This window comes from Stegostoma tigrinum, chromosome 15, assembly GCF_030684315.1.
Source record: "Stegostoma tigrinum isolate sSteTig4 chromosome 15, sSteTig4.hap1, whole genome shotgun sequence".
Classification (NCBI taxonomy): domain Eukaryota; kingdom Metazoa; phylum Chordata; class Chondrichthyes; order Orectolobiformes; family Stegostomatidae; genus Stegostoma; species Stegostoma tigrinum.
In genome coordinates this window covers 46,000,208-46,022,004 of record NC_081368.1, presented here as the reverse complement: position 1 = coordinate 46,022,004, position 21,797 = coordinate 46,000,208, and the positions used below count along the sequence as shown (strand labels likewise).

The window sequence follows — 21,797 nt, the reverse complement described above, 5'->3', positions numbered from 1 at the left end:
AATAAAGTAAACAGGGGCTTGAGTGTTTTTTTTAAATTGGAACAGTAGAAACATCCTTAATCTGTGGGGTCATGCTCGCACAGAACCAAGATTTTTAGTTTTAGCTTTCTGCAGTTGCTGGAGTCTTGAAGCTGGATGTGGAAGCTCTTATTCATCTCACTGTTACAGCTGAAAATTTGGGTTCCCTTCCTGCTGCTAGAATTGCATTTGAGACAAATTCAGTAAAACCAAACTGTCGTTGCCAAGGCTATGATTATCTTATGTTACCATATTGAGACAGTCAATTAGTAGCAGTTGTGTCTGCTATTTTGTTAATCATTGCGATAAAGTTACAGTTAAGCCAATTATTTTATTTTTGTTTGGTCAAATTTTAACTGTAGTGTTAAAAAAAACTCTCGCTTAAAATTGATCATTTTGACCAATTGAATTGCTGCTGGAATGCAATGCACTACGCTTACCTTTCAAATAAGAAAAAGTTAAGGTCTAGGCTATTTTCTTAACATATTTTGAGGGTGTTTGGTCTTGTCCATAACAATGGACAGCACGTGGACAAATATAGTGGAATGTGAGATGTTGTGAATATGCCTATTTTGGCAGGAAGATTAAAAAACAGCATATTACTTAAATAGACATCACTGATGGCAGCGAAGAATTTGGACTTGTGCTTTATTGGAAGTAAAATGAAAAGTAAAAGGAGGAAAGTTTTGCTGCAACTGTACTCAACATTTATGAAACCACATCTGAAGTTATGATCTCCTTATTGAGAAAAGGATTTTCCCATTATTTGGCAAAATGTTTTTTGAGTGAAATTCACAGTAGCCATAGGCAGGAACTTGTGATTTCTTTGGGCTATACAATCAGGACATCATAAATGATATCTGCTACTCACAGCCAGCATTAATTTCTTAAGGGAAAAATGTATGTTTAAATAACTTAGTGGAATCTTTTGAAGACCAGCCAGAGACAGTTTGAGAGTAATGCTGATGATAGGATGATGAAGTGTTTGTGTACTTTGAAAAGACATTTGATATAGTGCCACAAAACAGACTTATCTGAAAAGCTTTAGCTCATGATTATAGCTGGAAGAAAGTTTGTCATGGATTCCCCAGGGATTGGCTTAGGGACTTGTTTTTTATGATTTATTTTAATGATCTGGCTCTTGGTGTGCAGGGGATGGTTTTCAAGTTTGTGGTTGACACAAAATTTGGAAACGTTGCAAACTATGAGAATGACAGTGCAAAATGACAAAAGTACATTGATAAATTGGAGTGGGCAAATAGATGACAGATGAAGTTTAATGGGGAGAAGTGTGAGATGGTACATGTTAGTAGAGACCTGGATGTATATGTTAATAAAGCATTAAATGTAGCAGGATAGATAGAGTAAGCAGTTAAGAAAGCATGCAGCTTTATTAACAGGGGCATAGAGTACAAGAGCAAGGATATTATTCTGAACTTGTATAAGAGACTAATTAGACCTCTGCTGGAGAATTGTTTATAGGTGCCACATTTTAAGAAGGATGTAAATACATTTGATAGAGTGGCATAAGAAGTTTTCATGAATGGTTCCAAGTATGTTCCAAAACCGTCAGGGTTGTGGGGAAAAGGCAATAAAAAGGCACTGAGTCATAACGTTCATTCAGAGACCAAATGCAGGCATGATGTGCCAAACAGCCTCCATCTGCATCATCATAATTCTGGGATTCTGTAATTCTGTAGCATTGTGCACCTGCCAGTCATGGTAGAGAGTCCAGAGTCCCATACGACTTGATTCTGTTTGTCACTAGGATAGGATACAAATAGGTGTGATCTACTTTTCGACATTGTACCAAAAAGGACCATAATGTTTAACATTTAACTTTATTTCTTTACTTTCTTACACTATACGAAGAGTAACTGTAATGGTTAGCTTTTAACTTTATTCCTTATTTCTTTCTACCTTGTTCTTAAGTTTTTGTATCTTGGTGATTGTACCTAAGATGGCACCATGTATGGTAGCATTGAAAACTTTTCACTGTATTCTAGTACTTTTGTCTAATCTAAATCTAATCTGGAGAAATATTCGTCACTGACACCAGGGAGTCACGAATTGGGAGATTTCACACAGTTCACTAATTCCCTTTGAAATAAATCACTGGCATAAAAATTCAAGGCCAATGTAACCTTGATGGTCACCTTTTCCTTCGAGTGCAAGATCTGCTCCAGCAGATGACGCATTTTGGTGGTGGTGGTCCTAGATACCCTTAGACTGTACCAACACTGTTTCGTACAAATGTAGAAAATGATAACAAAGCCTTTAGAGGTATGATTTCTGGTCATTCACCTCCTCTCTGGGAAATGTTCATCTGGCTGCTTCTTCCTTTGCAGCAGTCACTAAAGATTTCCTGTCTTGCTAGACTTGATGACAGCATTGTAATTACTCCCTGCTTTGATGCTGCCTTGGCCTATGAAGCAATGCCACATGAAATCCTGAAACTGTTGTGTCTGTACCAGGTGTGTGAGCCGATAATGTTTGGAGAATGTTGGACATTTCAGCAATGGTACTCCTGAGCCCTTACTTTAATCAGAATGAAGTATCACATTATTCTTTGACATCATGCGTCATTCACAAGGCAGCCAGTGTTATGCCTTGCAAAGGAATTCTGAGATATGCAACCTTATCCAGATGTATATTGCATAGCCAAAGTTTTCATGCTCCATTGGATGACAGAAATTCTGGCATGTGTTTACAATAATAGCCCCCTTCCCGAAAAAAGGACAACTTTGAACATCATAGACCATGCCCTTGTATTCTTCCTGTTGGAGTGAGTATTTTGGGGGTCTTTGGTTTAATTTTCCTATGTTACGAATAGAGAGGTTGAAAGACTGATTTGGTTGAACTGTCTGTTTCCATATCATAACAACAGTATTGAATCATATCTTTGCAGTGAGTGCCAGCTCAGTTCTACAAGCTTAAAACCTGTTCCCATTATTTTTTGTCGGTTTGATAAACAGTGATCGACCTAGATCATCAGGCTGACTTATAGTTATAAAGTCCTCCTCCCAGCAGTGGTACTGACATTGAAAGTCTGCCCAGGGACTGCCTTGTACCTAATGACCAGGTTCTTACTCACAAGCGCAAGGATACATTGTTCCCATGTGTCCAGTTTTTATTTTACCATGCCCTTCTAGATTTTAGCCCATGCCCTGGTCTGTCCAGGCTATGTTGTCTGTGCTTCCAGGTGGTTTGACTTCATAAGGAAGGTAACAAAGAATCAGTTGGTGCAGCATGAAAAGAACATGACCTTGCTTTGGCAGCAGTTTGTTTTGACATCCAAGGCCAGTTCGAACTGGTACAGATCATCTTCAATATGTAATCCAGCAGTTCATCCAGGCAATTGACAACAACATTGTCAAAACATGTGTCCAGATCCTCCTACCAGCATAGGGTGCTATCAGCAATTGAGTTACTGATTGGCACATTTTAATGTCCAAAACCACATACGAAGAGATCTACTACAGTTTGGGGTAGCTGCTACAAAATTTCAGTGGGAAAAGCCACTGTCTCAGACCATCTTGCCACAGCACTCTGATTAGAAACTGTATAAAATCAATATATATATGACATGAGCTGTATGTTGTAAATGTAAACTGTAAGTATGGTGAGACACCTCAAACTATAAACTGTATTTAAAGAACTGATCTTGTTTGCATTTCAGTTAAAGTCACTTTTAATTGTCATGCAATGTACTTGTATATATTCTGTGAATAAAGTCTATCTTCTGGAAGAAAACGTCTTATAAGGAATAAATAGTGTCGTAAGCATCTGTGCATAGCTTAGGGAAATTCAAAGAAACATTGGTTTTAATCATGAAACGTTTGGTTGCAAGATATAATAGAAAGATACAAAAATGTATTGTATTCCAGAAAGTCTGCGCCCTGCAATGGAGCAGCAAGAAGGAGGAGCAATTGCAGTGGAAGAAGAGCTCGATGGTTATCAAGAACTGACATCAAAAGAGGCATTTGATATTGAGAAGTTAATGGAGCAATTTGATCAGTCTATTTCCAACTCAGAAGCTTTTGCAGACAAAATGAGTAAAGATCTCCAGGTGTTAGATGAGGTAATTATTTTGTAAACTAGCACAACGAACTGTTACTTTCAATAATTCTACAATGCATGGTTATAAATATGATGTATGAAATTAATTATTGAAATTAATGATCAAACTTTGATTGTGTTCATTGTGAATTATAATCCTCACTAGTATAGTGACTAGGAAATTATGACCCAAATATGTTAGGCACTGGCATTGCTGGCAATATTAAACAATATGTTCAAAATTTCTAAATATGCTACGAGTATGAGAATGTGTAACGCAGTTGTGCACAGATTTGTCATTGTATTTATTTTCACATGATTATCTTGTTATTTAGGATTTGTCTAAAGAATTAATTAAGTTTAAATGTCAGCGCAGAAATTTGCACAAGATTTTCTTACTGTGTTAATTAAACATAATATTCATCCTTAGGAAGTCAGCATATAGTTAAAATGTTGCATATTTCTGAGTTAAGAATATGCATGTATTTGTATTTTGGATTGTTCACTATGAATAAAATTTGAACATAGATGCTGAGAAATTATTATAGAAATAGACTTCATCCCGAAAGAACCGTATTTTTACAGTGGGTTCTACGACAGTGTGAATTGTTCTAGACAACAAAATGTGAGGCTGGATGAACACAGCAGGCCAAGCAGCATCTCAGGAGCACAAAAGCTGATGTTTCGGGCCTAGACCCTTCATCAGAGAGGGGGATGGGGTGAGGGTTCTGGAATAAATAGGGAGAGAGGGGGAGGCAGACCGAAGATGGAGAGAAAAGATAGGTGGAGAGAGTATAGGTGGGGAGGTAGGGAGGGGATAGGTCAGTCCAGGGAAGACGGACAGGTCAAGGAGGTGGGATGAGGTTAGTAGGTAGATGGGGGTGCGGCTTGGGGTGGGAGGAAGGGATGGGTGAGAGGAAGAACAGGTTAGGGAGGCAGAGACAGGTTGGACTGGATATTGTTCTAGAACTTCGGTTTCTGAAGGCTTGCGCAAAAAAAAGCAATTTACACAAAGCAAAATATATCGAGCTGCATTTTGTGAAAATGTTTTACACACAATAGCAATTTTAAGTACAGCTTCAGTGTTCTAGACAGACTGAAGAATATTGAAATAATGTTTAGTATTCAACCAGCAACACTTAGTTTATTGTAACTGCTTAGCCTTGTTAGCTGCAATGGAGGCAGAAACTTAAAATGTTAAATATTTTGGCTTTATTCTATTGCAAAGGAAATATTTGTACCTGCTAAAATGTATTATCAGTGAAGAAACAATACCACAGTAGACTAGAAATAGATTATATACATAGTTTGTACATAGTCCATCTCTTGTTTCTTTCTTCTATATAACAGGTTTTTTTTGGAAAAAAGGCCTTTCATCTCATCTTGAAGCTCCATTTAAAACTAGATGCAATATTGAATGTGTACTCAGATTACCTATTCTATATAGTTCCACCAAATTTCTAATTGACAAGTTAAATTTTACTTACTTTTAAAATTGTTCAATGGTTATAGTAGATGTTAAAAATTACACAAGAATTTGATGTTGTAATTAAATCATAAGTTCATTCACTTTGAAATAGGGAAGACGTGAAATAATTAGAATCCCTACAGTATGGAAACAGTCCCTTTGGCCCAACAAGTCCACACTGAACCTCAGAGCATCCCACCCAGACCCATCCCCCTGTAACCCACCTAATCTACACCTCCCTGAACACTATGGGCAATCCACCTACCCTGCACATCTTTGGACTGTGGGAGGAAACCGGAGCACCCGGAGGAAACCCACGCAGACACGGGGAGAATGTGCAAAGTCCACACAGACAGTTGCCCGAGGCTGGAATTGAACCCAGGTCCCTGGCGTTGTGCAGTAGCAGTGCTAACCACTGTTCCACCGTGCTGCCCATCTCCCTATAACCCATTACTGTTTTTCAGGAAAACACAGTATCTTTTTCATCCAAAATATGTCTGTGCATACATGTTTCCAATCACTATACAGTATAGATCGCGGAGGTACAAGTAATTGTATTATGTTTGTACTTCAGGCAAACATACGATCCATCATTGTGTCTGAGAAGCAAGTAACTGAAATGATGGAACTGATTGATGTGGCTCTTGTTGAAGTGAAGAATATTGAACAGACCCTTCAAACTTACGAAGAGTTGCTGCAGAGTGTAAAAGAACAGATGGATCATATTCACCAAAGCAATTACCAATTACAAGTCATTGATTGTAACCAACAAAAACTTTTAGAGGAAGTCATTTTTCTTGTGGTAAGCAAATCATATTAGATAAGAGAGCTGGCAATGATTTCAATGAGTTAGTAATTTGAAAATTATCTGCCATATCTGGATATATGTATGCCTTTTTTCTCTTTCTCCTGTTGTAGCCAGTAAATTATTGACTCTAGTTATGGTTCTGTGGTATACGAAAGACCAATAAATAGCTTGAAGTCTTCAAAAGCTGCTGTCAAAATATAAAAATTAAGTACTGTCATTCTATCGCAAAAATAAAATCGTGACCAATGTAAAATGAAAAGCCAAGCTTTTCATTTTTGTCTTTTTAATTATTCAGTTTCTGAATTATTTATTTCTCTTTTCGAAGATTTGAGCCTGGTTCCAACTCGGATTTGGCAAAAAATACACTCCTGCCTTTGAAGGAGTTATACATTTAAATTTCTGATCAGGAGCCTTCATAGCTAAAGCATTCTAGACCATGCCAGAAATCCATACAGCTGGTAGCAACGCTGATTGTGTTGAAACCCCTCTTTTAACACGAGCTGCCACGTTCCAAGATTTAAAACCCTGAAAGCCATTTTGGCAACTATTGAGAGAAGTGAAGTGTATAAATTAAATGGATGAGGGGTACAGGTGTCACGTTGGCAGTTGGGTCAATAGCAGGGGTTAAGCAGGAATTTGATCCAGCGCTGGTTTGAGGAATCAGGTCAAGTTAGGTTCATAGGAAGTATCAGTGTGAGTGATTGTGAGTTACTTTTATAGTTACCCAGTAGTTATGCTTATGCTTTATCCCATCCTTTTTCCTGGTTCACTGGTCAGGCAAGTTAGTTAGTCTTCAACTCTGACTCAGAGTTGGGACCTTTTGGAGGGCTTCAAGTACTGAATAACTGCCCATTGAAAATTTACACATCCATGAAAATTCCCACATTAGCATTACGATGGGATTTCTGTATAAACTGAGCACCCATTGGCGAAGGCATGTCTGACCTCCGATTATCTGGACACTGGGAGATCTGGGTCAGTATTTGTGAGAAAATGATCAGACCCAAGAGGTTGAACTTGACAGAATTCATATGCTGCTTTATTAAAACATAAGAAAAGGAGCAGGTGAAAAAAATTGAGAGCAGAGATAGGCCATGTAAACCATCCAATTTACTCAGCCATTCAATAAGATCATTTGTGATCAAATTGTGATCTTAATTCCACTTTCAAGTCTGTGTCCCTTGCCTCATTTGTTCAAAAATCTGTCTAACTCAGCTTTGAAAAATTGTAATGAACTAGTTAACCCCATACCAAAGACTAATCTTCTTCTAAAAGGAGAAATTTCTCTTCATTTCTGTTGAATGTTAAATGGGACACCCCTTATTTTAGAAGAGCACCCCCATTCCCTCATGAATGTAAACATTATCTAAGTATTTACACTGTGAAACCGCCTAAATATTTTATACATTTCAAAAAGATCACCCTAAGTGTATCTAGGTTTAATAAACAAAGATGTAGCCTCTTCAACCTTTCCTCATAAGATAACCCCTTCACTCCAGGAATCAGCCAAATGAACCTTAAGTAAGGAGACCAAAATTGTATACAGTACTGTAGGTGAGCCTCATCAATGCCTTGTACAGATGAGGGAAGACTTCCTGTTTCAAAGAAGCATCAGCATTCAATTTGCCTTCCTAATTACTTGCTAGACCTAGATGCTAACTTTTGGTGATTGATGTACAAATACACCCAAGATCCCTCTCTACCACATCATTTGACAGCCCCTTACTGTTTTTGGACATTCTCCTACAGTATAAATCATCTATTAATATTTTTCCACTCACTTACCTTAACTAGATCCCTCTGCAGCTCTTTGCGTCCTCCTCAAAACTTGCTTTTTTACCTACCTTTGTATTGTTGGTAAATTTGATCCCTTTACCAAGTCATTAATACAGATTGTGTTACAATTCCAGCTGATGTTTTTACTTGACAAGTCAGATTCTAAACTAAAATCTAGCATGATAGCTCCCGATGTGGCCTCCTTTATAGCGGTGAGACCAAGCTTAGACTCAGAGACCACTCCACAAAGCATCTGTGCTCTGTACGCAACAAACAACAACGCCTTTCGGTCACCAACCATTTTAACTCCCCCACCCACTCCCACTCCTTGGGTGACATGTCCATCCTGGGTCTCCTCTAGTGTCACAATGACACCACCTCGTATTCTGCCTCGGGAGGCTACAGCCAGATGGCCTAACTGGAATTCACCAGTTTTAAAATCTCCCCACTCCTGGCCTCAGATGTTCAAGCCTCCCTCTCATCCCCACTTTCTTGACCTGACACAATCCACTGATGCGCTCCATCCATCGCAGTGACCAATCCCCCCACTTGCTGCCTGCACTCACTTATCACCATCCCACCTACCTTTCCCAGCCCTATCCCTCCTATTTCTATTTATTTCCCAGCTGCCTTCCCCCTCCTCATTTCTGAAGAAGTGTCTTGACCTGAAACATCAACTTTCCTGCTGCCGAGCCTGCTGTGTTCCTCCAGCTCCACACTGTTGTCTCTGACCGCAGTATCTGCAGTTCTTGCTATCTTCCTTGATAGATTATATTATGTTTTAACAAGGTAGACTCTGCTTTCTACCACAGGTGTGCTACATTTGCAGTTTACTAATCTGCTTGGACCTTTCCAGAATCTAGAGGATTTTGGATGGTTACAATCAATGCATCCACTATCTCTGCAATGTTAAGACCAGACTCTGGGTAACGTTCCAAATGTGTTACAATTTAAAGATGAGATGTTCCCAAATTGTTAAATTCCCTGGTGAGAAGGGATGAAGTGCTCCCCTTTTTTATTCACCCACTTCTTCAGCTGGTTGCAATAACGTTAATCTAAAAGATATCCCTTCACTTTTGTCCCAGATCCAAATGAGCGTATGTTTTAAAAGTAGTCATTTTGACCAGCTTTCCTGGATTAACAAAAAAAAGGAAGACTGCAATAAGCTAAACTACAGAGGAATTTGGGATTACATGGTGTGAAGCTGGATGAACACAGCAGGCCAAGCAGCATCAGAGGGGCAGGAAAGTTGACGTTTCAGGTCGAGACCCTTCTTCAGAAATGGGGGAGGGGAAGAGGATTCTGAAATAAATAGGGAGAGAGGGGGAGGTGGATAGAAGATGGATAAAGGAGAAGATAGGATGAGACGAGACAGACAGGTCAAAGAGGCAGGGTTAGAGCTAGTGAAGGTGAATGTAGGTGGGGCGTTAGGGAGGATGGACCGGTCAAGGCGGTGGCATGAGGTTAGTGGGTAGGAGATGGGAGTGGGGCTTGAGGTGGGAGGATTGGTTAAAGACGTTGGGACTAGCTGGGCTGGTTTTGGGATGTGGTCGGGGGAGGGGAGATTTTGAAGCTTGTGAACTTGGGATTTCTTGTTTATAAATCACAAAAAATTAGCGCACCTAAGTTAATCAGATAATGGGGAAGGCAAATAAAATGTTGGCCTTTGTTTCAAAGGTAATGGCATATAAAAGCAGGGACATCTGAAAAAAACTGTACCAGGCACTAGTCAGATCACAACTGGAATACTGTGAACAGTTTTGGACTCTTTATCTAAGAAAAGATTAGTAGCAATGGAGGCATTCCAGAGAAAGTTCACTGGGTTCATCCAAATTATGGAAGGTCTGTCTTATGAGGAGAGGTTTAGTAGGTTGGGCCTGTACAAATTGGAGTTCAGAAGAATGAGGGACAACTTTATTGAAATATACAATACTCTTAGGGGTCTTGACAGGGTAGATATAGAAAGATTGTTTACCCTTGTGGGAAAGTCTCAGAATAGAGGGCATAATCTCAGAGTAAGGGGTCACCCATTGAACACAGGTGAGGAGGAATTTCTTCTCTCTGGTGATAATGAATCTGTCACATTCCTTACTGCAAAGGACTGTCGTGGCTGAGTTGAACAGACTTTTAATCAGTAGGAGAATCTGGGTTATGTAGAAAATGCAAGAATGTGGATGTAAGTATTATCAGATCAACCATGATCTCATTGAATGGCAGAGTAGGCTCATTGGGCTGAATGGCCTACTTCTGCTCCCATACCATACAAAAGTACCGAAACCTGGTCCATGCTTTTTGTTAACTGAGTCTAAAAAGTGGTGAATTGGAGAATGTTTCATGCTTTGACAAAATCTTTAACTTATATGATGACTCCAAAAACAGTGGGCTTGATTTCCAGTTGTTTAAGGCAGGTCATCGCTGATATCTGTAGCCTCCTGGAAGGAGTCTTCCTTCATCATGGATCAGTTTTGTATTTTCTTGCCCAAAACCATCAATGTGTCTGTTACTGAAGGAGCTTAGCCCCATCTTTGGTTTCAGCCTCTCCCGAGTTTGTGTGCTTTCATCTGCAAGTTATAAGTATTAGAAATCAATTATTTGGAGAGCAGGGAATATTTGTGGATGATGACTATGAGACATGGATTGAGATGAGACAAATACGAAGAGTAGTGTCAGCAGTTTGGGATGTGAAGAGGTCCCTGGAGAAAGAGGAATGAGTCTGTGTTGTTCGGAATGCCGCTGTCTAGGAGATTGTGGGCAGGACAGAATGCAGGACTTGGCATCTGACAGTGTTGTGCCACTTCCATTTTCTGCTCTCTTGAAGTCCTTTGATCCTTTTACTGCATTGTCTGCAGTTTGGAGAGACTAAACTGTTACTGCTGACTTCCTTGCATATTCACATGCACACCTAATAGTTTCTTGAGCCTAGCTTCAAGAGCACTCTACAGTAAAGAATTGACAGAATCACTGCTCATTTGGTGAGCATTATCTTAGGTCATTCCTCAGATTCTGCAGCAGAATCTGAGTGAGAATGAGAGACCATGCTGAGTAACAGCCTTTATGGCCACCAGCTCCTTTGCAGCCTCAAGAATTCATGTTATGGTCAATGATTCTGACCCATATTATGTCCCTTTAATTATAAATCCTTCCTTTGTCATATTTGGTATGTGAGCCTGTCCATGCTTTCTGATCAGTCAGGGGCCATAGCAAAGCCCTCATCTTTGACACATGAGTTCCTGACCTTCCTGATGAATATGGGCCAATTACCTTAAACATCCAGAATATTTCAAGTTGGGGGGTAATGAAAACCATGCCGAATTGAATGTTTGTTTTTTACAATCTGAACTCTTCACACAACATTGGGCCATATCATTAGCTTAATTTAAAAGCAGGATGAAGGCCATAAACCTCAATGTCAACAGGATTGCTAGCAAGGATACTTATACTAACCTTCTGGTCCATCACGCAATAACACAATCCTTTCTATTATTATTCAATGATTATGTGATGTAAACTCAATCGTGCATTGGTCAATTTAGAGTAACATTTCTAAGATTATAAATTTGTATTTATCATTTTTTTAATGTTACAATATTTGATGTGGTTATTCTGTTTGGTTCTTTAAAATAATTGTTGGTATTCTTATAGCACAAATTGGACCTTGATAAAGAACATCAACATGCATTAAGAAATGGTGATCTGTGCACATCTGAGAATTTACAGTCTTGCATTGTTGCTGTTGAAGCTCTGAATAATTGCATGAATGTTAAGTTGTTTCCAGGTATGGCTATATTTTCTCTCTTCTGTTTTTACCTTTTATGTAGCTTAAAGCTCTCATAGGTGCATCAGCTGTTCTACATTTGAGTTGTATACTGTCATTTAAACTGCTTTTCACCACTTTCAAAATCAGAAACCATCTTGAGTCAAGATGGGTCTGCCTCAACTTTGCTCATAGCTAATAACAACTGTTCAAAATGTGGTAAGTTCACTAATTTCCTTTTAGGGAAGGAAATCTGCCTTCCTTACCTGGTCTGGCCGACATGTGACTCCAGCCACACAGCAATGTGGTTGACTGTCAGTTGCCCTCTGAAATGGCTTAGCAATCCATTTAGTTGTAGCAAGAACTAAAAGAATGAAACCAGACAAATCACCACACAATGGCAGAAACAGTGATAATGGGAACTGCAGATGCTGGAGAATCCAAGGTAATAAAGTGTGAAGCTGGATGAACACAGCAGGCCAAGCAGCATCTCAGGAGCACAAAAGCTGACGTTTCGGTCCTAGACCCTTCATCCCAGAGGGGGTTGGGGTGAGGGTTCTGGAATAAATAGGGAGGGGGGGGGAGGCGGACTGAAGATGGAGAGAAAAGAAGATAGGTGGAGAGGAGAGTATAGTGGGGAGGTAGGGAGGGGATAGGTCAGTCCAGGGAAGATGGACAGGTCAAGGAGGTGGGATGAGGTTAGTAGGTAGGAAATGGAGGTGTGGCTTGGGGTGGGAGGAAGGGATGGGTGAGAGGAAGAACAGGTTAGGGAGGCAGAGACATGCTGGGCTGGTTTTGGGATGCAGTGGAGGGAGGGGAAGAGCTGGGCTGGTTGTGTAGTGCAGTGGGGGGAAGGGACGAACTGGGTTGGTTTTGGGATGTGGTGGGGGAATGGGAGATTTTGAAGCTGGTGAAGTCCACATTGATACCATTGGGCTGCAGGGTTCCCAAGTGGAATATGAGTTGCTGTTCCTGCAACCTTCGGGTGGCATCATTGTGGCACTGCAGGAGGCCCATGATGGACATGTCATCTAAAGAATGGGAGGGGGAGTTGAAATGGTTCGCGGCTGGGAGGTGCAGTTGTTTATTGCGAATCGAGTGGAGGTGTACTGCAAGATGACTTTCCATATTAAGCAGAGGTTCACCTGCACATCTGCCAATGTGGTATGCTGTATCCATTGTACCCGGTGTGGCTACCTCTACATTGGGGAAACCAAGTGGAGGCTTGGGGACCGCTTTGCAGAACACCTCCATTCAGTTTGCAGAATCCTCACCCCATCCCCCTCTCTGATGAAGGGTCTAGGCCCGAAACATCAGCTTTTCTGCTCCTGAGATGCTTCCTGGCCTGCTGTGCTCATCCAGCTTCACACTTTATTACAATGGCAGAAACAGATCTGTTGACTCTACAAAGTCCCCCTGACTAACTTCAGAAGCTGGGAGAGCAGTCTCACAAGCTAGTCAAGCAACAGTCTGACCTAATCATACTCACAGAATCATACCTTACAGACATATCCCAGAGAATACCATCACCATCCCTGAGCATGTCCTGTCCCATTGGCAGGGCAGATCCAGCAGATGTGGCGACACAGTGTTATACAGTCAAGAGGGAATTGCCCTGGGAGTCCTCAATATTAACTTACAGACTTGATGAATTCTTATGACTTCAGGTTGAACATGGACAAGGAACCTCCTGCTGATTACCACATACTGTACTGCCTCTGCTGATGAATCAGTACTCCTCTATGTGAACTCTTCTATTTAGAGGAAGCACTAAGGATGGCAAGGGCACAGAATATACTCTGGGGGATTTCATTGTCCACCACAAAGAGTGGCTTAGCAGCAATACTGGTCGGGTCCGAGCTGCTAGACTGGATCTGCAGCAGGTGGTAAGGGAACCAACAAGAGGGGAAAAACATACTTGTCCTCATCCTTACCAATCTGCTAGCTGCAGGTGCATCTGTCCGTGATGGTATCAGTAAGAGTGACCACTGCTCAGTTCCTATGGAGGTGAAGTTCCACCTTCACGCGCTAAATGGGATAGACTTCGAATGGATCTAGCAACTCAAGACTGGACATCCATGAGGTGCTGTGGGTAGAATTGTACTCCAGCATAATCTGTAACCTCATGGATGGCGTAACCCCCACCCAACCATTACAGTTAAGCCAGGGGATGAAACTTAGTTTAATGGAGAATACAAGAGGGCATGCCAGCAGTAGCACCAGGCATACCTGAAAATAAGGTGCCAACCTACCACAACTGCCAAACACGACTACTTGCATGCCAAATCGCAAAAAGCAGCAAGTAATAGAGCAAAACAATTCCACAACCAGTGATCAGATCTAAGCTCTGAAGTCCTGCCACATTCAGTCGTGAATGTTGGTGGTCAATTAAACAGCACGCTAGAGGAGGAAGACCCACAAATATTCCCATCCTCAATGATGAAGAGCCCAGCACATCAGTGTAAAAGGTAAGGGTGAAGCATTCGCAGCAATTCTCAGCCAGAAGTGCCAAGTGAATGATCCACCTCGATCTCCCGAGCGTTACAGATACAGATACGTTTCAGCCAGTTCAGTTCACTTATTGTGATATCAAGAAACAATTGGAGACATTGAATACTGCAAAGGCTATAGGCCCTGACAACGTTCCAGTAATAGTACTGAAGCACTGTGCTCCAGAACCACCCTCTCCCCGAGCCAAGTTGTTCTAGTACAGTTACAACACTGGCATCTAATTGACAATGTGGAAAGTTGCCTAAGTATGTTCTGTACATGAAAAACAGGATAAACCCAATTCAGCCAATTATGGCTCCATCAGTCTACTCTCGATCATCAATAAAGTGATGAAAGGTGTCATCAACAGTGCTACCAAGCAGCACTAGTTCAACAGTAACCTGCTCAGTGATGCCCACTTTGCGTTCTGCCAGGGCCACTTAGCTCCTGACCTCATGACAGCTTTGGTTCCAATGTTGACAAAAGAGCTACATTCCAGAGTTGAGGTGAGAGTGATGGCCCTTAACGTCAAGGCTGCATTCAACCAAGTGTGGCATCAAGGAGCAAACTGGAATCAATGGGTATCGGGGCAAACTCTCTGTAGGTGGAGTCATAACTGGCAGATAGTCTTGGTTGTTGGAGGTCAGTCATCTCAGCTCCAGGACATCTCTGCAGGAGCTCCTCAGGGTTGTGTCCCAGGCCCAACCATCTTCAGCTGCTTCATTAATAACATTCCCTCCATCTTAAGGTCAGAAGTGGGAATGTTTGCTGATGGTTGCAGGTTGTTCAGCACCATTCTGGACTCCTCAAATAATGAAGCAGTCTGTGTTCAATAAACATAGTGGCTACAAGATCAGGACAAGAGGCTAGGAATAATGTTGTGACTAATTCACGCTCTGACTCCCCAGAACTTTTCCATCATCCTCAAGGCACAAATCAGGAGTGTGATGGAATACTCCCCACTTGCCTGGATGAGTGCAGCGCCAACAACATTCAAGAAGCTTGACACCATCCAGGACAAAGCAGCACACTCTATTTGCGCTAGCATCCGGTCCCTCCACCACCAACACTCAGTAGCAGTAGTGTGTACTATCCACAAGATGCGATGCAGAACTTTACCAATGATCCACAGACGCCACCTTCCAAAGCCACGACCACTTCCATCTCAAAAGACCAGGGCAGAAGTTACATGGGAACACCACCATCTTCAAGTTCCCCTCCCAGCCACTCACTAACCTGTTTGGAATGTATCACCATTCCTTCACTGTGGCTGGGTCAAAATTTTGGAATTTACTCTTGAATGGCATTGTGGATCAATCCATAGCAGGCAGACTGCAGTGGTTCAAGAAAGCAGTTCACCACCACCTTCTCAAGGGCAACTAGGGTTGGCCAGTAAATACTGTCCAGCTAATGACATCCACATCCCACATAGTGGGATCATAGTTCCAATTTGGTCTTCAACATTAGATCCTTGTTTGAGTATTTTTTAACCAGTTTGGGAGAACTGAGAGATGTAGTGAGCTAATTCATAAATAAATCCTGTGAAGCCCTTTGAAACAAGTTGACGTTGACAAAGATGTGGATAAATGTATTACTATCCTCTACCTCAGTATTTTGTTGAGTAGCTTTCTGTTCTATCTGACTTGGGAATGTATTTTTGTCTGCATTCCTTGGCCCTTAACTTGATGAACGTAATTTTTTTTAAAAAAGTGAACAAAAACTAAGAATATGATATCTATACTTGGTCAAGGTAACAATGGATATTCCACATTTGTCTTAGTCAGCAGTTGGCTAAGTTGTGAGAAAAATTAACAGAGTCCTTTATCCTGATTTGGTCTTGCAGTGCAAGGAGCGTGACCCTACCTCTGGGCTAGAAGCTCCAGGTTCAAGTTCCACCTCGGGACTTGATAGCCACAGGTGTATAATAACATGGCTAAACAGATTGGTTGTCAATATGCAAGTCCTTCTGATACACCAATGACAAGTGGCAGGATCTAAAGAGTTCCATGGTTAGCCAGTACTATGTGATAAGCCCAGCTAACAGCCTTCCTACGTTAAAAAATTCCATGCACAAAATCTTATCTTTAGTATGTGTCATTCTTGTTCCAAGAAAATACCACCCACCACACACACCCCTGATTGATATTGACAGTTAAAAAATGTGGATGTTAGAATCATGATACATCTAATGGCTCAATAATTTGTTGATGATCATCAACAGACTGCCTGGTTGATATTACTGTTTTTTGAGCATAAGTACTATGATTTCAAGAGGGGTCAGCAACTTGAAATCCTGCAGTGATAGCTCAACTCCAGACTCCCCAAAACCTGCCTAGAAGGTACGAAAGGAATTTAATGGGATACTGCCCACTTATCTCAATGTGTCCACCTTCAATAACATTCAAGAAACTTGACACCATCCAGGACAAAGCAGCCCATGTGAATGGCACCGAATCCACAAATGTTTACTCCCTCCACCAACAAGGCTCCTTAGACAACATCTTCCAAACCCATAACCACCACCATTTAGAAGGACAAGGGCAGAAAATTCATGCGCACACCACTGCCTGTGTGTTCCCCTTCAAATCGACCATCATGACGTAGAAATATATTACCATTTATTTAGTGTTGACTGGTCAAAAACCTGGAACTCCCTCCTTTAAAAGCATTTTTTTCCTACACTAAATAGACCTCAATGATTTAAGCAGACAGCTCACAATCATCTTCTCGAGCAGCAAAGGATGAGCAATAAATGCTGACCCAACCAGCATCCTGTGGTTGCATAAAAGAAACATTGTTGAGATTATTAATTTTGACCATTTATAATATGTTATCTATCTGCACCATTTGCTTTATTGTTTTCGGATACAATTTTGTTTGGATATGAAATCATGTGACCTCATGCAAATTATTTCCACTTTTCCTTAAGTTAATTTTTTGAACCTTCCCACATTCACAGGCAGAAATGCAGACGAATTGTCAATAACCTCCTGTTTTTACTGCTTGCATTCTTCTTACTGGGACAGAATTCCAGCAGTGACATTTTCACACTTATGAATAGGAGCTGACACCTCAATTGTGGTGGAAGTAAAGCCAGGTTTTTGCTGATTTGTATCTCCATTGTTAGTACCACCATAGATAGCAAAAATCGTTTAAGCTAGTTTACCAACTTTCCCCATTTTTGAAACACCCAAAGTAACGATATCATACTTTACACTAGTATCAACAACTTAACCTGATGCTGGTCAGGATCATTGTGTGCTCATCACAGACGATATTTTTATTTAAACTTTGCAAAGTGGTATATAAACTGTACTATATAATTGCATATAAGCTGTAATGCAGTACAAACTGATAAGACCACAAATTCTAAACTCTAAATAGATAACCCTAAATAGTGATTGTTCACAAGGACCTATTTTTACTATTTCACCTACACAAGAGGAAAATAAATCTTCCCATTTAACAGCAGCTGTAGTTTGAAGACTTTTAGTAGATAGTTATGACAGCATCATGTTATTCAGACAAGCAAGGCTGTAAGTTGATGTTTAACTTAAAGTTTTGGCAAAATCTGTAGCACAGATTGTAGATGAGGTTGTTGATTTGCTCGCTTTCTTGTTTTTGTTCAGATGTTTTGTCACCATGCTAGGTGGAGCCTCTGATGAAGCAGTGCTATTCTACTTTGCTTGGAATTTATGCTGTCCAGTCCATTATAGTGAGTACTCTCATTTCCGGTTTTGATCTGTATGGGTTTGTATATGGATCCAATTCTATAAGCTTGTTGATTGAATTATGGGTGGAGGACCATACCTCTAGGAAATCCCGTATGTGTCTATGTTTCACTTCGGCTACAATGGTTATTTTGTCCCAGTTAAATTGATAGCTTTCATTGTCTGAATGTACCGATATTAAGGAGAGTTCCTCATGCCGTTTGGCTGTTAGCTGATGCTCATGTATTTTGATGGCTAGTTTCCTTCTTGTCTGTCCGATGTAATGTTTGTGGCAGTTGTTGCATGGTATTTTGTAAACCATGTTCATTCTGCATGTTGTGGGAGTGGGGTCTTTAATCCTTGTAAGTGTTCGTTGTAGAGTGGCTATGGGCTTGTGGCCACCATGATTCCTACTGGTCTTAGCAGTCTTGTCAGTTACAATATGTTCTTGATGTAAGGCAGTGTGGCCAGTGTGTTAGGGCATACTGTGTCCTTCTGTTGTTGTCTGTTTTGTAGACATCTGTGGATGAAGTTGTGGGAATATCTGTTTAAAGTGAGGATCTTGTACAAGTGTTCTTCCTCTTCCCTGCGCATTTCTGAAGTGTTGTAGTGTGCCCTGGCCCACTTAAATAGTGTCCTAATGCAGCTTTGTTTGTAGACATTGGGATAGTTGTTGTGCAAATTGAGGTACATAGACAACACATTTGTCGTTATTAAATGCAACAAATTAGAAAAGACCCACTACCTCATCAACAGGATATTCATAGGGATTAAATTCACAAGAGAAGAAGAGAACAACAATCAACTTCCGTTTCTGGACGTTAAAGTTGAGCGAGTGACAAACGGGGATTTCCAAACCTCAGTAAAACAACCCTTACAGATCAAACTTCCACAGCAACCACTCACAACATGCAGAACAAACGTGGTTTACAAAATAGCATGCAACGACTACCACAAACATTACCTTAGACAGACAGTAAAGAAAGTAGCCATGAGAATAAATGGCTAACTCATGTGGCAAAATGACACGATGAACTCTCCTTAATATCGGTACACTCTGAAATTGAAGGCCATCAGGCCATAACTGGGATAAAGTAATCATAGTAGCCCAAGCCAGACAGAGACATGCACAAGAATTCCTGGAGGCATGGCTATCCACCCAGACTTCAATCAACAAACATATAGAATTGGACCCCATATACCAACAAGTACAGTTCAAAACCAGAAATGACAGTACTCACCGTAACAGAGCAAAAAGTATAAATTCTAAGTCGAGTAGAATAACATCGCTTCATTGGAGGGTCCACTGATGATATCACCTAGCATGGTGACGAAAAGCCTGAACAAAAACAAGCCAGCTCGGCCAACAATTCAGCAAATCAGCTGATGTTTAACATTAGAAGCCTGTGCCTAGCACTTATATTTAATCTAGAGTCTGTGTCAAAAAGGATTAAAGTTTGTAAGATAATTGTGAAACCAAATTATTTGTACCTATAGTTATCAACAGTAGTCAACTTCACTTTAAAATTCTGGTTTTATTAGGCCATCGGAAACTGCAAGGTGTGGTGGAACAATTAATAATGTTTGAAAACTTACGGCAGCAATTTGAAAGTCGATTCATACGGCATATTAATTCTTTATTTGTACTACAGGTATGTGCACTACTAAATAATATTGCTGGTTGGTTTCTTGTGATAGAATCTGGTGACAAAGACTTTGTAAAGCCTACTTTGTTACAGCAGTAGTTTCAAGAGTATATTGTTGTTCAGTTGTCCATATTTATTTTGGAGAGAGTTCATCAGATGAAAGCAAACCAAATGCATTCAGAGTGATTTCTGTTCTGCTGGCTGCATCAGAATATCGTCTTTACCTAACGCTTCTTTACCAAAGTTGATTAGATGCAGATGTGGTAGTAAGCTTTTCAAAAACAATCTGGGAACCATTTTCTTTATTTTCTGTCAATAACGAAATGAAATACAAATGTTTAGTCAGTAGTCTATGTCTAACTGCAAACAGCATGATTAAGTCTCCCATGTCAAATATTCAGCATTAAAATATTCTGATAAGTCCCTAAATGTTTTCACTTTCATTTGGAAAAAACCTAAGGTTAGATAATCAGTGTTTATTCAGTTCTAGTTATAGCATTGATTCAAGCTGACAAATTGATTTGACATACGAGTTTATTATGACATGTTAAGCAACAATGTTTGCTGGTTGCTGCAGACTTTGTGCATTCATGAACCCAAGTATTAAATGTGATGGACTAAGACCAGTCTTTTTTTTTAATATTTATTGGATGTTTTGATCAAATTCTTTTCTTCTTGTTAAGAGCTTGGCTCTGATTTGATACATGGTTTCAAATGTATTGATTACCCTACAGTAGCCGAACAAATTGGGCATTATTCATGAGAGCTAAATTATTCTAGGATATTGTCCATTGATGCCAACAGCCATGATTCATGGCTCAGCCTCATGATTGTCATAATATTATCTATTTGTAGACAGTTTAAAACACAGGTTGGTGCACATCTCCCATGAATAGTAAATATGAACGATTGTTTTACTTTCCCACAGAAAGGCTGTTCCAAATTCATTTGTTAGAACATAGAACATTACAGCACAGTACAGGCCCTTCGGCCCTCGATGTTGTGCCGACCTGTCATACCGATCTCAAGCCCATCTAACCTACACTATTCCATGTACGTCCATATGCTTGTCCAATGACGACTTAAATGTACCTAAAGTTGGCGAATCTACTACCGTTGCAGGCAAAGCGTTCCATTCCCTTACTACTCTCTGAGTAAAGAAACTACCTCTGACATCTGTCCTATATCTTTCACCCCTCAATTTAAAGCTATGCCCCCTCATGCTCACCATCACCATCCTAGGAAAAAGGCTCTCCCTATCCACCCTATCTAACCGTCTGATTATTTTATATGTTTCAATTAAGTCACCTCTCAACCTTCTTCTCTCTAATGAAAACAGCCTCACGTCCCTCAGCCTTTCCTCGTAAGACCTTCCCTCCATACCAGGCAACGTCCTAGTAAATCTCCTCTGCACCCTTTCCAGAGCTTCCACATCCTTCTTATAATGCGGTGACCAGAACTGTACACAATACTCCAAGTGCGGCTGCACCAGAGTTTTGTACAGCTTCACCATAACCTCTTGGTTCCGGAACCCAATCCCTCTATTAATAAAAGCTAAAACACTGTATGCCTTCTTAACAGCCCTGTCAACCTGGGTGGCAACTTTCAAGGATCTGTGTACATGGACACCAAGATCTCTCTGCTCACCTACACTGCTAAGAATTTTACCATTAGCCCTGTACTTTGCCTTCCGATTACTCCTACCAAAGTGCATCACCTCACACTTGTCTGCGTTAAACTCGATTTGCCACCTCTCAGCCCAGCTCTGCAGCTTATCTATGTCTCTCTGCAACCTACAGCATCCTTCGTCACTATCCACAACTCCACCGACCTTAGTGTCGTCTGCAAATTTACTAACCCATCCTTCTACGCCCTCATCCAGGTCATTTATAAAAATGACAACAGCAGTAGACCCAACACTGACCCTTGCAGTACACCACTAATAACTGGTCTCCAGGATGAACATTTCCCATCAACTACCACCCTCTGTCTTCTTTCAGCAAGCCAATTTCCGATCCAAACTGCTTTCTCTCCCACAGTTCCTCTACATTTTGTACAATAGCCTATA

At 40.7% G+C, this 21,797-nt stretch overlaps 1 protein-coding gene across 2 annotated transcripts in view; it reads left to right on the top strand.

The window, feature by feature from the left end:
- The window catches only part of LOC125458627 (exocyst complex component 1-like), an 87,528-nt gene that overhangs the window by 26,462 nt on the left and 39,269 nt on the right, over positions 1-21,797 (top strand). For both annotated transcript variants that reach the window (XM_048544044.2, XM_048544045.2), the window contains exons 4-7: positions 3,906-4,099; positions 6,120-6,347; positions 11,772-11,904; positions 19,626-19,735. In XM_048544044.2, coding sequence (XP_048400001.1) covers positions 3,906-4,099; positions 6,120-6,347; positions 11,772-11,904; positions 19,626-19,735 — 665 coding nt within the window. The remainder of the gene's footprint in view (positions 1-3,905; positions 4,100-6,119; positions 6,348-11,771; positions 11,905-19,625; positions 19,736-21,797) is intronic.